At 41.5% G+C, this 18,414-nt stretch overlaps 1 protein-coding gene across 1 annotated transcript in view; it reads left to right on the top strand.

Moving 5' to 3' along the window:
- Window positions 1–5,305, top strand: part of LOC129839759 (gastrula zinc finger protein XlCGF26.1-like) — a 125,621-nt gene extending 120,316 nt beyond the window's left edge. Inside the window, exon 4 of the mRNA XM_055907391.1 lies at window positions 1,994–5,305. Coding sequence (XP_055763366.1) covers window positions 1,994–3,381 — 1,388 coding nt within the window. The 3' untranslated portion in view covers window positions 3,382–5,305. The remainder of the gene's footprint in view (window positions 1–1,993) is intronic.
- The last annotated feature ends 13,109 nt before the right edge of the window (window positions 5,306–18,414 follow it).

The following is an 18,414-nucleotide window of genomic DNA, read 5'->3' as shown; positions in this document are numbered from 1 at the left end:
TACATAATTTTTACCCATTTTATAAGAGATTCCCCAAAATTGAAATATTCTAGGCATTTATATATAAACTCCAGTCGTACTTTATCAAAAGCCTTTTCAAAGTCAGCTATGAAAACCAGGCCTGGTGTCCCCGATATTTCATAGTGTTCTATTGTTTCCAGTACTTGCCTTATATTATCTCCAATGTATCGTCCATGTAAAAAACCTGTCTGATTAGGATGAATAATATCTGACAACTTTTTTTATTCTATGCGCCAAGCATTTTGCTAGGATTTTTGCATCACAACACTGAAGTGTAAGAGGTCTCCAATTTTTTTAATGGACTGGATCTTTATATATACCACTTGGGTCCTGTTTCAGTGGATGGATTATCTTGGCAAAGAATAAATGTTAACTAACGGATGTAAAAAATTCTGCCATCTTTTTTTTCAGCTCATGAAACATCCAACACTTTACATGTTGCGTTAATATTTTTGTTTTTTGTAGTTACTCTCAGTTTTAGGAACATCTTACCAAATATTTCACTTTATTTTTTACTTTACCCAAAATATGACATCAGCGATAGTCAAAATGTTGAAAATCTGTGAACGTCTAAATAAGAAATTGGGCCATTTCAACAGCAGGTGTCGAAACCTTTCGACAACGGGGAGATTTTACTGATGTGCTTTGTGTCTTCGACGTAAAAACAAGTTTTGGACTTCCACTTAAAATTACTTATTTACTTATTTTATGTTTAAGGAAGTGTGTACAGTTGTGGCCAAAAGTTTTGAGAATGACACAAATATGAATTTTCAGTCTGTTGCCTCAGTTTGTATGATGGCAATTTGCATATACTCCAGAATGTTATGAAGAGTGATCAGATGAATTGTAATTAATTGCAAAGTCCCTCTTTGCCATGCAAATGTACTGAATCCCCCCCAAAACTGGAAGCTTCAAAATGTGGGTGGTGCTTGGAATCATTGTTCTTCCTCTGTCACCCATGGTTACCTGCAAGGAAACACGTGCCGTCATCATTGCTTTGCACAAAAAAGGCTTCACAGGCAAGGTTATTGCTGCCAGTAAGATTGCACCTAAATCAACCCTTTATCGGATCATCAATAACTTCAAGGAGAGCGGTTCAATTGTTGTGAAGAAGGCTTCAGAGCATTTTGCAGGGCGCTGGCAGGGCACCTCCTTGCACAAAGGCGGAGGCAGCGGTCCTGCTGCTGGGTTGTTGCCCTCCTACGGCCTCCTCCACATCTCCTGATGTACTGGCCTGTCTCCTGGTAGCGCCTTCATGCTCTGGACACTACGCTGACAGACACAGCAAACCTTTTTGCCACAGCTCGCATTGATGTGCCATCCTGGATGAACTCCACTACCTGAGCCACTTGTGTGGGTTGTAGACTCAGTCTCATGCTACCACTAGAGTGAGAGCACCGCCAGCATTCAAAAGTGACCAAAACATCAGCCAAGAAGCATAGGAACTGAGAAGTGGTCTGTGGTCACCACCTGCAGAATCACTCCTGTTTTGGGGGGTGTCTTGCTAATTGCCTATAATTTCCACCTTTTGTCTATTCCATTTGCACAACAGCATGTGAGATTTATTGTCAATCAGTGTTGCTTCCTAAGTGGACAGTTTGATTTCACAGAAGTGTGATTGACTTGGAGTTACATTGTGTTGTTTAAGTGTTCCCTTTATTTTTTTGAGCAGTGTATTTAGAACCACCTGCTCGATTGGAATTAAGCGACGTCTGTGTCTTGAGTGTCCAAGAACGGTTTAGTTTTTTGTGTTCTGACTTGTAAAACAGGAGGAATAAAATAAGTAATGTAAACATATCAGTAATTACCAGGATGCTCTACAACATTTGTTTTAAAATCACACAAAGATTGTTAAATGGCCTCAGGTTATTGAGAGATCTGATTCAGGATTTACCCTCGTAGCAAGGTTGTTTTATCATGTGGAGGTTTCATTCAGGTCTCTTTTTTTTTTTTTAAACACTGTCTTTGGCAGGAGAAAGACCAGAGCCAGGGACGTCCAAACCAGCAAGACGACACCAGTGCTCCCACTGTAGAAAGCGTTGTAACCGGTTATGGGACCTGAAACGGCATGAGAGAAGACACACACGGGAGAAGCCTTACCACTGCTCCCAATGTGGAAAGGGTTTCAGCGAGGCGGCGAAGCTAAAACGGCATGAAGGAAAATACACAGGGGAGAAGCCTTACCACTGCCCCCAGTGTGGAAAGGGTTTTAAATGTATAGCACACCTGAAAACACATGAGAGAATCCACACAGGGGAGAAGCCTTACAACTGCCCCCAGTGTGGAAAGTGTTTTAAATTTATAGCACACCTGAAAAAACATGAGAAAATCCACATAGGGGAGAAGCCTTGCCACTGCTCCCAGTGTGGAAAGTGGTTTAACCGGCCTGCGAAGCTGAAACGGCATGAGAGAATACACACAGGGGAGAAGCCTTACCACTGCTCCCAGTGCGGAAAGAGTTTTACCAATTTAGGGAGCCTGAAAAACCATGAGAGAATACACACAGGGGAGAAGCCTTTCCTCTGCTCCCAGTGCGGAAAGAGTTTTACCAATTTAGGGAACCTGAAAAACCATGAGAGAATACACACAGGGGAGAAGCCTTACAACTGCTCCCAGTGTGGAAAGTGTTTTAACCGGCCTGCGAAGCTGAAACGGCATGAGAGAATACACACAGGGGAGAAGCCTTACCACTGCTCCCAGTGCGGAAAGAGTTTTACTAATTTAGGGAGCCTGAAAAACCATGAGAGAATACACACAGGGGAGAAGCCTTACAACTGCTCCCAGTGTGGAAAGTGTTTTAACAAGTTAGGGAACATGAAGCAACATGAGAGAATACACACAGGGGAGAAGCCTTACCACTGCTCCCAGTGTGGAAAGTGTTTTAACCAGTTAGGGAACCTGAAAGAACACGAGAGAATACACACAGGTGAGAACCCTTACCACTGCTCCCAGTGTGGAAAGTTTTTCAGCCGGTCAGGGGCGCTGAAACTACACGAGAGAATACACACAGGGGAGAAGCCTTACCATTGCTCCCAGTGTGGAAAGTGTTTTAACAAGTTAGGGAACCTGAAAGAACACGAGAGAAACCACACAGGTGAGAAGCCTTACCATTGCTCCCAGTGTGGAAAGTGTTTTAACAAGTTAGGGAACCTGAAAGAACACGAGAGAAGCCACACAGGTGAGAACCCTTACCACTGCTCCCAGTGTGGAAAGGGTTGCAACCGGCCTGCGGAACTGAAAATACATGAGAGAATCCACACAGGGGAGAAGCCTTACCACTGCTCACAGTGTGGAAAGGGTTTCAGCCGGCCTGCGGATCTGAAACGGCATGAGAGAATACACACACGGGAGAAGCCTTAACACTGCTCCCAATGTGGAAAGGGTTTCAGAGAGGCGGCGAAGCCGAAACGGCATGAAGGAATACACACGGGAGAAGCCTTACCACTGCTCTCAGTGTGGAAAGGGTTTCAACCGGCCTGCGAAGCCGAAACGGCATGAGAGAATACACACAGGGGAGAAGCCTTACAACTGCTCCCAGTGTGGAAAGTGTTTTAACCAGTTAGGGAACCTGAAAGAACACGAGAATACACACAGGGGAGAAGCCTTACCGCTGCTCCCAGTGTGGAAAGTGTTTTAACCAGTTAGGGAACCTGAAAGAACACGAGAATACACACAGGTGAGAACCCTTACCACTGCTCCCAATGTGGAAAGTGTTTCAACCAGCTTGGGGAGCTGAAATGGCACGAGAGAATAAACACAGGGGACTTGCTGTCTTATATTGTTGACTGATAATGATTACCTGTTTTTACCATATGAACTTGAATTGTACAAAGTATACTAAAACATATATTTGTATGTTATATTTGCATATTAAACATGAATTTAATATGGAGATTGAATATAGAGTAGGTCAGATTCCTTCTGTTTTAAATGGTCCTTTTTTCAACTCTGACACTGTGTGTGTTTATCTGGGTGTCATTCCTCCAGCACTGCAGATAATCAAGTGACATTTGGATGTGATGCATTTGTTCCGTTGTGTACATTTACATTGTTGGCCCACTGATGATTTAATGAAATGAAAATGTTCACAGACTCTGTAATGCAAAATGTTAATTGTATGTGTCCATATATCTGAGTATGTGACTTGTGGTGGATGAATCAGAATTAGTTGGGTAACATAGATAATTAAGATCTCTTATCTGCATAATATGCTGAGGTGATATACTTGTTATTAGAATGTATCCCTTCGGACTCTGGTGTTGGCAGTTGCACTTCTTCCCTCAGCTGGGGCTCAGTCACCTGGGGCCCAGAGAGGGGAGAGGTCAGGCTTGTCTTTTACATGTCCCTGGTGCTATGCAGAATATCAGGAAGGGAAGAGGACAGGAGGGAACATTGTCTTCATATGTGAATGTATCTGTTAAACTATGTAAAGGGATGGTGTGATTAATGGGGAACCAATTACTGGTTTCCACAATGTCTGTGCGCAAGTCACTCCCTCCTTTGGCATTGGGGGGAGGTGTATGGCAGTGTCTGGAACCATTGTATGTCCTCTCTGATGTTGCACTTATCCTGGGATAGTGTATGACCTAGAGGCTCACTCCCCTCAGTGAGCTTGTCCAGGAGTGGGGTCAAGAAGGGGTTTTACTTGAGATGGGAGTATCTAGAGTTGACAATTGAGTTATGCCATTGGATGAGTTGGTGTTTTTGTGCTATGAAGTACCAGGAACGAGATTAGAACCTCGTCTTAGGGACCAAACTGAATGATAAATTATAGCGAATGCTATCTGGCTACGGGATACTCCTTTCTCATTATAAAGTCTCACTTTGTAAACTGTTCCTAATATCTGTGGTTTGTTATGTCGACTAGGGGGGTGGATCTTTGCTATTAAAGATCTCAGTAGCCATTGTGTTGCCACTCTCAACGGTTCATTAGAAATAGTGAATTGTTGAAAGTCATTGCAAAGATCTTATTATTAAAGATGTAGTTTAAGTATAACTCTGATTGGTGTGTGAACTTTGTCTCTCCACGTTTGGTAATACAGAAATAAACCACCACAGACTAACCTTGTGAAACTGACCTATTATAATCTCCTGCTCCTGGGAGTATCATCCTGCGTTGCAAACCAGCTGCACCTGCATCCTTGTATGAATAGAGTCCCTCCCAGGAACAGGAAACTATAAAGATATGTGCTCATCACCCAATGCTTCAGGAATTCAAACTGTCTACACTGCGCTGTGTAACTGTTATTCTCTCTGAGCTCAGAAATAAAGAATCTTGGTTTGACTTGGACTCCAGCAGATCCTTATTTTATAATATCCACCACAACTCTCCCACAGATTGCTGTTTATCATTGTCTCAATGAAGAGTTCTTTGTTTTACTTTCCTGGGGTCAAACTGTTGCGTGAAATAGAAAATGTCCTCTTGTCCCGTGCACTGTAGTCAGCAGCTCACATATACAGTGAAGGTAGGCTACATACACAATGAGATTATTATGGATGAGAGCAAAATTATTTGTCAAATGGCAACCAAGCATCAATCATCATGTCACCAGAATAAGACCATCCAAATGTATTGGAAAAGGAGCATCAAGCTCATCACATGCAGTTTCACCACCCTGTGAAGTTCATTACTTATTTCATCTGTAGCCTAATAAACTGCATGTGTTCCCAGGTCGTAGAGGGAGGACCACACACCATATCATCACGTGACTCCAAGTTAACTAAGATGTAATGGTTAGTATATAAATATTTGCTCATAAAGGAGTTTCCACCTCCATTTCTCGTTTATACATTTTTACTGACACAAAAAGACCCCACGATGTCAAACGAACTAACATCCGTCTGCATTTATAAAAGTGTACAGGCATATCCTGTTTCCATCAGCCCGGTCATTACTTTAGAAATGGTTGGATCAATGTCCACCTTCATGATATGGATGAAGCCTGATTTGGAATGTCTGAGTAGTTCTATCTGATGTCATAATACACCTCTCTGATAATCAAGTGATATTTGGAATGTCTGAGTAGTTCTATATGATGTCATAATACATCCCTCTGATAATCAAGTGATATTTGGAAAAAAGTCAAAATGCCCTCCAGGACTGGTGGTGGCAGCAGTGTACTACAACCACTGTTTACCGGAGCTTCCTGAGGGGAAAATAATTAGGCTGTATTTTGCTTGATTAACCATCCAAAATGTTATGTGAGTAAAGTCATACCTTATAAAAAAAACTCACAACAGGTGTGATTGAAACAGGTTCTCAGAAGACTGAGGTGGGTTTTCCTCAAACTTTTTACCTGGGCTTTGCTCCTTTCATATTTATTTTGATCCTGACAAACTCCCCAGTCCCTGCTGGTGACAAGCATACCCATAACATGATGCTGCCACCACAATGCTTATTGTGTGGTTAATGTGTGGTCTATGTCCAGATCATCAGACTGTTAAATAATCACCTCTAGCCAGCCTCCGCACAGTATCCTGCCCTGAACTTTAGTCACTGTTACACTGCCGTCTACCACCCAGTACTCCACCTTGTATTCTAGTCAAGGCTCATCCTATATAACTACTACTGTACACACCTTTTATATTCATATACAGTCCATAATGTCTATGCACACCATCATATACATTGTAAACTAACTGTACCGGTATATATATTTATATTCCAGACTCTGACATTGCTCGTTCTACTATTTCTATATTTCTTCATCCTTGAAATAAATTGTGGGGATTTGCATGTATTGTTTTGTATTGTTAGATATTACACCACTGTTTCAATACAACAGGGATGACATCAGAGAAATATGTGTATGAGACCAATAACATTTGATTTGATCTGGTCAGAGGTGTGCAGACAACAGATGGTGTTTATGGTGCAGAGGACTGTGGACTCAGTGGAGGACATCCCAGCCACTTGGCAGTGTTGACACTGTTACTTCCTACCTGACTGGTAGTAGGACTTCACTGCTACTTCCTATCTGACTGGTAATAGGACTTCACTGCTACTTCCTACCTGACTGGAAATAGGACTTCACTGCTACTTCCTATCTGACTGGTAATAGGACTTCACTGCTACTTCCTACCTGACTGGAAATAGGACTTCACTGCTACTTCCTACCTGACTGGTAATAGGACTTCACTGCTACTTCCTACCTGACTGGTAATAGGACTTCACTGCTTTTTCCTATCTGACTGGTAATAGGACTTCACTGCTACTTCCTACCTGACTGGTAGTAGGACTTCTATTTATACAATCAATCAACCAAATTTGTATGGCCTTTTTTTTACCTCAGCAGTGGTCACAAAGTTATTTTACAGTCATCTGGCCCAGAGACACCTTGGACATACAGGGCACCACTGCTCCTGCCTTTCTCACTGTGTGATGTCATATCCTTTTCCTGTTAAGGCACCTGAACCAGCTGAGTGCAGGTGGGCTCTCCTGTGAACATGGGGCTGAAGATCAGACAGTGATGAGACTCCGGGGGTGGTGATGAAGGCTGTAGGAATGAAGATAGCATAACTTCCTGTAGGCAGTATAGCATAGCTTCCTGTAGGCAGTGTAACATAACTTCCTGTAGGCAGTGTAGCATAACTTCCTGTAGGCAGTGTAGCATAACTTCCTGTCGGCAGTGTAGCATAACTTCCTGTCGGCAGTATAGCATAACCTCCTGTAGGCAGTGTAGCAGAACTTCCTGTAGGCAGTGTAGCATAACTTCCTGTAGGCAGTGTAGCATAACTTCCTGTCGGCAGTGTAGCATAACTTCCTGTATGCAGTATAGCATAACCTCCTGTAGGCAGTGTAGCAGAACTTCCTGTAGGCAGTGTAGCATAACTTCCTGTAGGCAGTGTAGCATAACTTCCTGTAGGCAGTGTAGCATAACTTCCTGTAGGCAGTGTAGCATAACTTCCTGTAGGCAGTGTAGCATAACTTCCTGTAGGCAGTGTAGCATAACTTCCTGTAGGCAGTGTAGCATAACTTCCTGTAGGCAGTGTAACATAACTTCCTGTAGGCAGTGTAGCATAACTTCCTGTAGGCAGTGTAGCATAACTTCCTGTAGGCAGTGTAGCATAACTTCCTGTAGGCAGTGTAGCATAACTTCCTGTAGGCAGTGTAGCATAACTTCCTGTAGGCAGTGTAGCATAACTTCCTGTAGGCAGTGTAACATAACTTCCTGTAGGCAGTGTAGCAGAACTTCCTGTAGGCAGTGTAGCATAACTTCATGTGAAAGTAGTGAAATAAATGACATGGAATGAAAAGGTGTGGTATTTACTTCTGAGTATGTCCAATGTATATTGTGTGATCAAAATCTACTATAAAATGATAGTTTTCTTAGTTTACCAAACTTAATTGCCAATCAACATTCCCCAGCATAAACAGCAGCCTCGGAACAAATTCTTATTTACAATGACAGCATGGCAAAATGCCTCCTGTGGGGCAGTAAACACAGATCTGGTTATTTAAAAAAAATACTTTGTTTATTCTTGCTAACAACTTAATACAATGTAATAAACATTTTCCCAAACTGCGTCACCCAAACTAGTCAGCAGATGACATATAATCTAGTCGACGGGACCGTTCGACACAAGGCTACTGATTCAGACAGATCGGCAGCTTACTAGCCAACGTTCTATAATGAAAACAGGTACATTCTGAAAGATTTTGATGTGATAACAAAAATGTTATTCACGTCTGAATTCAGGATAATACTGTTTGTTTTATTTGACTTAAATGTTATTATTTATGTATCATACTATGCGAATACACTACCAAGCAATGCAAGTAGATATTTGGAATTAACCCCAAAGAAGGTTTTTATCAATAATTTATTAAGAAAACCAGTAGTCATGATCAGACTATGCTTCCTATTCAGGCATCATATAATGCACAGCCACATGCAAATACATCAACTCCACCAATAAAACATTGAAAACTTTAACATGACTACTGGTGATGTCATTAATTTCGTCACCATCCATCAATGGTTAAATTACATTATTATTCTTTGTACATGGTGTGCCCGCCTCCTGAGTCTGACTAGAAGTCCACTTGGAATACCTCTTCTCTGCCGTCGGCGACAAAGGATCACATTCTGGAAAGTCGTATTCCTGGTCGTAATGCTGTTGAGTTACCGCCGCTCTGATATCCAAATGTTATTTCCGGCTGTATGTAATGACACAACAAACGTCCTGGGCTTATAGAAATAACAAAACACTGCAAAGTTGCTGAGGAGCCAGAAGCAGAGTTTAGAACATGTCTCGTGGGAATATTTTAACTTGGCACATACAGTATTCAGACCCCTTGACCTTTCACCTTACAGCCTTATTCTAAAATTGATTAAATCTTTTTTTCCCCCCTCATCAATCAACACACAATACCCCATAATGACAGAGTGAAAACAGGTTTGAATTTTTTTGCAATTTTTGTGGTGTTGTGAACAATTATAAATGTACACTGACACATCGCAACCCACAGGGTCGCGACCCATACTTTAAGAAAGGCGGTTGTAGGGTCATACCCAAGACTCGAAGCTGTAATCGCTGCCTAGGGTGCTTCAACAAAGTACTGAGTAAAGGGTCTGAATACTTACGTAAATGTGATATTTCAACAAAAAAAAATGTTTTATGTTAACCTGTTTTTACTTCGTCATTATTGGGTATTGTGTAGATTGATGATTTAAAAAAAATCTATTTTAGAATAAGGCTGTCACGTAACAAAATGTGGAAAAAGTCAAGGGGCCTGAAAACTTCCGAAGGCATTGTATTTGCACCCTCAGTGAACTTATCCTACAAAAATACTACATTTTTGGATAAAGCATAAATTGGATTTTAGTCTCAGCCTCCAGAGGCCAAATGGAGCTCCGTACTGCACCGCCAAGCACCTCCTAAATGTTGTACCAATGCAGACAGCTCTGTATAGCTTCTCATTGACATGATTGGTCAATGCGGCAACTTCAGGAGAGTAATGGCACAATCTGCAAAAGCCAGCAGGAGAGGAAGGAGAATGGTTGGGTCAGGTTAAAACCTCTTCTAGATAGGACCCTTCATCTCAATTTACACCTAAAATTACCCAAATCTAACTGCCTGTAGCAAGGAAATGCATATTCTTGATACTATTTGAAAGGGAACACTGAAGTTCATGGAGATGTGAAATTAATGTAGGAGAATATAACACATCTGCTAAAAGATAAAAAACAAAAAACATGTTTTCAATTTTTATTTGATCATCTTTGAAATGCAAAAGAAAGGCCATACATTGATATTTTTTATTTATTTATTTTATTTCACCTTTATTTAACCAGGTAGGCAAATTGAGAACACGTTCTCATTTACAATTGCGACCTGGCCAAGATAAAGCAAAGCAGTTCGACACATACAACAACACATAGTTACACATGGAGTAAAACAAACATACAGTCAATAATACAGTGAAAAATAAGTCTATATACAATATGAGCAAGTGAGGTGAGATAAGGGAGGTGAAGGCAAACAAAATATATATATAAATAAATAAAAATATATAAAAAGGCCATGGTGGTGAAGTAAATACAATATAGCAAGTAAAAAAACACTGGAATGGTTGGTTTGCAGTGGAAGAAGGTGCAAAGTAGAGATAGAAATAATGGGGTGCAAAGGAGCAAAATAAATAAATACAGTAGGTAAAGAGGTAGTTGTTTGGGCTAAATTATAGATGGGCTATGTACAGGTGCAGTAATCTATGAGCTGCTCAGACAGCGGGTGCTTAAAGCTAGTGAGGGAGATAACTGTTTCCAGTTTCAGAGATTTTTGTAGTTCGTTCCAGTCATTGGCAGCAGAGAACTGGAAGGAGAGGCGGCCAAAGGAAGAATTGGTTTTGGGGGTGACCAGAGAGATATACCTGCTGGAGCGCGTGCTACGGGTGGGCGTTGCTATGGTGACCAGCGAGCTAAGGGGGGACTTCACCTAGCAGGGTCTTGTAGATGACCTGGAGCCAGTAGGTTTGGCGACGAGTGTGAAGCAGGGCCAGCCAACGAGAGCATACAGGTCGCAGTGGTGGGTAGTATATGGGGCTTTGGTGACAAAACGGATGGCACTGTGATAGACTGCATCCAATTTATTGAGTAGGGTTTTGGAGGCTATTTTGTAAATGACATCACCGAAGTCGAGGATTGGTAGGATGGTCAGTTTTACAAGGGTATGTTTGGCAGCATGAGTGAGGGATGCTTTGTTGCGGAATAGGAAGCCGATTCTAGATTTAACTTTGGATTGGAGATGCTTGATGTGAGTCTGGAAGGAGAGTTTACAGTCTAGGACGCTGGGGGTCATGTATATGTTGTCCACAACAGGGCAACAGTACATGTGCAAAGTCAGACTGATAACGTCAAGAATGAGCGAGTTACATGACATTTAGTATGAAGTCACCCAGGTGTCCCACACCAGTTGCCCAAATGGACGAATTGATTTTTTCAAGAAAATAACTACATAGAAAATACAAAAATGCTTAGTCTCCACACTCCCAGGAATGTCATAAATGATGGATCATTAGCTTCCCTACATAAAAGGTACTAACGGGAAATGTGACAAGAATGCTGATCCAATATCTCCAAACACAGAAGTGAAACATTTAAGGGCCAAGTTAGCAGCCCAGGGATCCAATGTCACTGTTGAACAACACCACAAACCACACAAAGTAAAAAATAAAATAAAACAACTTTAGAATGACAGTATTTGGAAGATCCTCAGTCCTCTACACAATATTGTGCTGCTGATGCCAAGTCCCATAGCAGTCTCTTTCTGCTGTAAAGCAGAGGCAAACCGAACAAGTCGTGCAGGTGATGGGGGACTTCATGCGACAAAGAACACAACGACGCCTCCATGCCGTGGCCTTTTTGCCCCGAGGCACATTCATGCCTGCAGTTATGAATTCGGGCATGTGAACACCACTGGTGGCAGGAGTAGAAGGGGCAGAGGTAGAGGGGACAGAAGGTGCTGCAGTGGACTTTGTCAAATCTGATCCTTTCTTCTCTTCTCCTCCTCTCACAGATCCACTCAGCCCTGTTGATTTCCTGCAGTCCACCAGCTGCACAGACAACCTCTTCATACCCAGCAGTAAGGCGCTATCGGGAGAGGCACGACATGGGGACTCTGGGAGGGTGGAAGGGCTAGCATTGTCCTGGTAACCATAAAGAGGGGACAGACACATATCATTATGGATGCTGATGTCACTGTTGACAAAGTGGTTTACAGAAACCCAGCCCAGACCCCGATAGAGCAAGCTGTATGCTAGACCAAACCAAGCTGTACCATCTGGTGTTCTGATCTGGAGAGACTCTTCTCTGACTCATCAGCATCAGGATGTTGTTGAGGCTCCCCAGAGGATCCACCATAGTCATGTCTCTCTCCTGTGTGAATGAGAACATCAAACAGACGGTAAACTTCTTTTGCAAATACAGAGTGTTACAAGAGGCATGAATATGTCTAAAAAGGGCCTAAATTAGCCACTTTAATGATGCTTTCTTAAAAATTGTTTGTGATCAGTGGTGTAAAGTATTTAAGTAAAAAATACTTTAAAGTACAATTTAAGTAGTTTTTCGGGGAATCTGTACTTTACTATTTTTGACTAATTTGACGTTTACTTCACTATATTCCTAAAGAAAATTATGTACTTTTTACTCCATACATTTTCCCTGACATCCAAAAGTACTTATTACATTTTGAAGGCTTAGCTGGACAGGAAAATGGTCCAATTCACGCACTAATCAAGAGAACATCCCTGGTAATCATCACTGCCTCTGATCTGGCGGACTCACTAAACACACGTTTCAATTGCAGATTGTCTGAGAGTTGGAGTGTGTCCCTGGCTATCCGTAAATTAAAAAAAAAAAAAAAAACTAGAAAATGGCACCATCTGGTTAGCTTAATATAAGGAATTTGAAATTATTTATATACTTTTACTTTTGATACTAAAGTATATTTTTGACTTTTACTCAGGAAGTATTTTACTAGGTGACTCACTATTACGTGAGTAATTTTCTATTCAGGTATCTTTACTTTTACTCAAGTATGACAATTGCGTACTTTTCCCACCACTGTGATGCAAATGTTAAAGGGCCGTTCCACAAAATGGGTTCATTTTGCATCCCTTTGATATTTTAAGTAGAAATGATGCACTGTCGCGCTCCAGCGACTCCTGTGGCGGGCTGGGCGCAGTGCGCGCTAGCCAAGGGGGCCAGGTGCACGGTGTTTCCTCCGACACATTGGTGTGGCTGGCTTCCGGGTTGGAGGCGCGCTGTGTTAAAGAAGCAGTGCGGCTTGGTTGGGTTGTGCCTCGGAGGACGCATGGCTTTCGACCTTCGTCTCTCCCGAGCCCGTACGGGAGTTGTAGCGATGAGACAAGATAGTAATTACTAGCGATTGGATACCACGAAAATTGGGGAGAAAAGGGGATAAAATTTATTTTTAAAAAAAGAAGAAAAAAAAAGAAATGATGCACTGTATATTATATTTTAAAGGCCTGTTATATTAGAATAAGTGCACTTTAATATAGACCACATAGAGAATTCAATAAATACAATTTTGAAGTGCACAAAATATTGGTACCAATGGGAGATTGCCCCTTAAACAACTCCTACAGTACTGAACAACATATTAAAATGCAGAACTTCAGTATAATGCCCCTTAAAAACCACACATTAGTTAAACAACTGCATAGTTTGTGTCCCTGTTTAAGACAGTACTCACTGGTGGTAATCGGAACTTCAGTCTCCTCTTTTATTGAGATATCCTCCTCTTTTACTCGAAAAGGTTCTTCCTCTTCTTTCAATGTTACGGCATCTTCCTCCTTTTTGATTCTGAAAGCTTCTACCTCTTTTTCCACTTTGACATTTGTAAGAAATTGTAATAGAGACTGAAACTAGCAATAACTACATTTCAACATAAGCCATATCTTATACAAAAATATACATACTCCTTATTTCTCTTGGACATATGCTGGACTTAAGACACCAATTGCAGACACACATAATTCCCCTCCCCCATAATAACCACAGAACACACCCAACCCATGGTTGGATCTCAGGACAAAGAACTATCTCAGGAACCAATGGAACGTGGACACCAGGCCTGTTCAGGACTACCCAAGACCCAGATCGACCAATCGGAAGGCCGGACTCGCAGATCTACCTACTTTGCTTATTGTCTATATAATACTGTACGAGTCTTGAAACTTTCTCTTTCCGGACGATTTCATACAAATCAGACAGAAAGAGACGTGCCGAACGCTTTGCCTAATATCTTTACACTTGAATAAATCTGCCTTATTATACAATTATCCACCTCGTCCTATTGTCTCCTCTTGTTCTCCTGTCAACAGTAAACGTTTTACTAACACAACCTCTTTCCCATATTCCTTTTTCACTGTAATATCATCCACTTGTTTCTCCATTTTCATTCTTCAAGCCTCTTTGCCTCGTTTCACCAGAGTTTCTTTCTCCGTCTAGATTTGTGCGTTTATGCTCCGGGAAATTAGCCTAGTGCAGTATCAATGTAACACATTTGCTAATTTAACAAAGAGTTTAAGGTTTGGTCTAAAGAGTTTAAGGTTTGCTAGCAAAGCACCGCGTGGTTAAACCAGAAGCCTTTTGTCGCTGTTTGAAGAAGCCTCCTGTCCCGTCCACTAGATTATACGTCACGCAAGAAGCATCACCTGAAAGACGCCCATCGTCATCTGCTGGCTGGAGTGGGTAACTCAGTGTGGAAACAATAGTTACTACACTTTTGTACTGGAAAAAAGGTCATAATAATTTAACAATAAGCTGATATATTTTCTCTTACGTCTTACAAATAATACCGTTCTGTATACAGACGTAGAAGCTTAATAGTGTAATAATAATAGCGACCCTGGGTTTATAATTGCGGAAATCGACCCTGCCGCACGAGCATGCTTCTGCGGCACAGTCGATAGCGCGCCGGACCTCGGGCTAGAAGGTAGAGGGTTCGAGACCTGCTCCCTACTGTTTCATTACAATATGAATATGTAAATGTTGAATAAATACTTATATGATTAGGTAGTGTTTTAATACACATTTGCTCTGTTCATTTTTTACATTCGTTTTTATTTAGATGTGACGGTACTATTCCCTTAAAGCTACGCTCTTTAAGATACAAATCATCCTGTAAACCAGGGGTGGGCAACTCCAGTCCTCGGGGCCTGATTGATGTCACACTTTTTCTCCCTCCCTAGCAAACACAGCTGATTAATCAAACTGCATTCTTAACTGAAGATCGTGATTAGGTGATTATTGGAGTCAGGTGTGTTAGCTGGGGCAAAACTGTGACACTAATCAGGCCCTCGAGGACTGGAATTTCCCAACCCCGCTGTAAACAATAGAGCAAATGCATCACATTCAAATAGCACTTGATTATCTGTAGTGCTTTACACTGAGTCTACAAAACATTAAGAACACCTGCTCCTTCCATGACATAAACTGACCAGGTGAATACAGGCTAAAGCTATGATCCCTTATTGATGGCACTAGTTAAATCCACTTCAATCAGTGTAGATGAAGGGGAGGAGACAGGTTAAATAAGGATTTTTAAGCCTTGAGACAAATGAGGCATGGATTGTGTATGTGTATCATTCAGAGGGTGAATGGGGAAGACAAAATATTTAAGTGTCTTTGAATGGGGGATGGTAGTAGGTGCCAGGTGCACCAGTTTGTGTCAAGAACTGCAAAGTTGCTGGGTTTTCCCAGCTCAACAGTTTCCCATGTGTACCAAGAGTGGTCCACCATCCTAACAGTGCCGTTTAAGATGAGGCAGAACGATTTGTTTTTTCATGAGCATGGCCTTATTTCTATTACAGCATATTAGATGACTGCCAATCATATTCCATTCACCCTGTTCAATGTAACAGCGATAGGTTTAGACTACTACATGATACTAACATTTCCCATATACCTATCATGAGGTTTCTACAACCTGCCTATGAATTAAAGTTTACAACGTAGGTGCACACTGGTCGAGAGAAAAATTTGAGGTGACAGACAGTGACACATTCAATACCACCTTGCACACTCTTGCCTGCATCTAGCTGATATACGGTGTAATCATTAGTCCAACAGTTGCAAACGAGAGTTTCTATTGGACAAATTCAGGTATGTTTATCCCCGTTTTGTTCCGTTTAAGAAACGTTTTTCAACAACAATCGGCGGAATGTGTGATCTAACTTGAACTTTAAGTAGCCTATATTTGATGTGATATATTCCTTTCGAGACAGGATTGTGTCACGGCACAGATCTGGGGAAGTGTACCAAAACATTTCTGCCACATTGAAGGTCCCAAAGAACACAGTGGCCTCCATCATTCTTAAATGGAAGAAGATTGGAACCACCAAGACCCTTCCTAGTGCTGGCGGCTCAGCCAAACTGAGCAATAGGGGGAGAAGGGCCTTGGTCAGAGAGGTGACCAAGAACCCGATGGTCACTCTGACCAAGAACCCGATGGTCACTCTGACCGAGCTCAAGAGTTCCTCTGTGGAAATGGGAGAACCTTCCAGAAGGCCAACCATCTCTGCAGCACTCCACCAATTAGGCCTTTATGGCAGAGTGGCCAGACGGAAGCCACTTCTCCGTAAAAGACAAAAGAAAGCCAGCTTGGAGTTTGCCAAAAGGCACCTAAAGGACTTTCAGACCATGAGAAACAAGATTCTCTGGTCTGATGAAACCAAGATTGAACTCTTTGGCCTGAATGCCAAGCGCCACATCTGGAAGAAACCTGGCATCATCCCTACGGTGAAGCATGGTGGTGGCAGCATCATGCTGTGGGGATGTTTTTCAGTGGCAGGGACTGGGAAACTAGTCAGGATCGAGGGAAAGATGAATGGAGAAAAGTACAGAGAGATCCTTGATGAAAACCTGCACCAGAGCTCTCTCCAGAGATGTTCGATCCGGTTCAAGTCCGAGCTCTGGCTGGCCCACTCAAGGACGTTCCCGAGACTTGTCTCGAAGCCACTTTTGCGATGTCTTGGCTGTGTGCTTAGGGTCATTGTCCTGTTGGAAGGTGAACCTTTGTCCCAGTCTGAGGTCCTGAGCAGGATTTTATCAAGGATCTCTCTCTGTACTTTGCTCCGTTCATCTTTGCCTCGATCCTGACTTGTCTCCCAGTCCCCTTTTAAATTATACCCCAAAAAAATATTCAATTGTATTTATATCAGCAAGCAAGACTAAATTAAATAGGACTATTTATATAATGAATATGAATTCGGAGGGCAGAAATGATTAATTATTAAAGCATTAGATCTCTAACTAAAAGCTTCAGTCATACAAAGGTTATACTTTTATTCCGACCTGGTTCTCTATCAGATTAGTTAGAATGTCTCACCCGATGTTCAAGAATGGCCTTTTTCTCTTTATTCAGATTACAACCTCTCACTTTCAGTTATTTGAAAATGAAATCATCTCCAAAAGATCATTATTTTTAAAACAAGCCTTAGAAAGTTGGTTGCAATTTCAGTTTAATCCACCAGAAAAGACCAAACAAATAATACAAAAAACTTGTTAAACTCAAATATAGTAACTGATCAAAATAAATAAATAAAATTGATTACATAAAAAAGGTATAATCTTTGTAAATTATACCATCAATAGGACTGGTGGAGTTGTCACACATGCAGCTCATAAAAATATATGGAAATGTCTGCACTACCCAAAATTACAACCAACTAATTGCAGCATTACCACAAAAATGGAAGAGACAAGTGGAAGGGGGGAAAAGTAAGAATCTTGTCTGTCAGCCCTGCTTTAAAGACCAAACTTGGTTCATGAAAAATGTGAATGACACCAGATTCAAAACTGAAATTATTTTACAAAATATATATGGGGATACAACGAACCTCTGCAGATTTAGCTGCGAAGAGACAGAATCATTAGATCATTTGTTTTGGTACTGTCCATATGTTGCTTGTTTTTGGTCACATGTCAAGGAATGGCAACATTTACCTGGAGCTAACTCTGCATACAGCACTAATGAGTGATTTGAAAAGTCAGAGTCAATTGATTAATAAAATAATAATACTTTTAGCAAAAATGTTTATTTTTAATTTACAATCTGTAGCAACGATGAGAATATAAAGGTCAATAACTTTTGTGAAACAGCACAGTTAAAAATATATGGCAAATGGAACGGGGTGTTCTTCAGAGATAGATGGGAGAGGTTTAGGGTAACTGAAGGATAGGACTGGATGGTCTTCAGAGATAGATGGGAGAGGTTTAGGGTAACTGAAGGATAGGACTGGATGGTCTTCAGAGATAGATGGGAGAGGTTTAGGGTAACTGAAGGATAGGACTGGATGGTCTTCAGAGATAGATGGGAGAGGTTTAGGGTAACTGAAGGTTAGGACTGGATGGTCTTCAGAGATAG

This window comes from Salvelinus fontinalis, chromosome 40 (genome assembly GCF_029448725.1).
Source record: "Salvelinus fontinalis isolate EN_2023a chromosome 40, ASM2944872v1, whole genome shotgun sequence".
Taxonomy (NCBI): domain Eukaryota; kingdom Metazoa; phylum Chordata; class Actinopteri; order Salmoniformes; family Salmonidae; genus Salvelinus; species Salvelinus fontinalis.
Note: the sequence above shows the minus strand (reverse complement) of the source record. Positions and strands in the feature narration are given on the sequence as shown.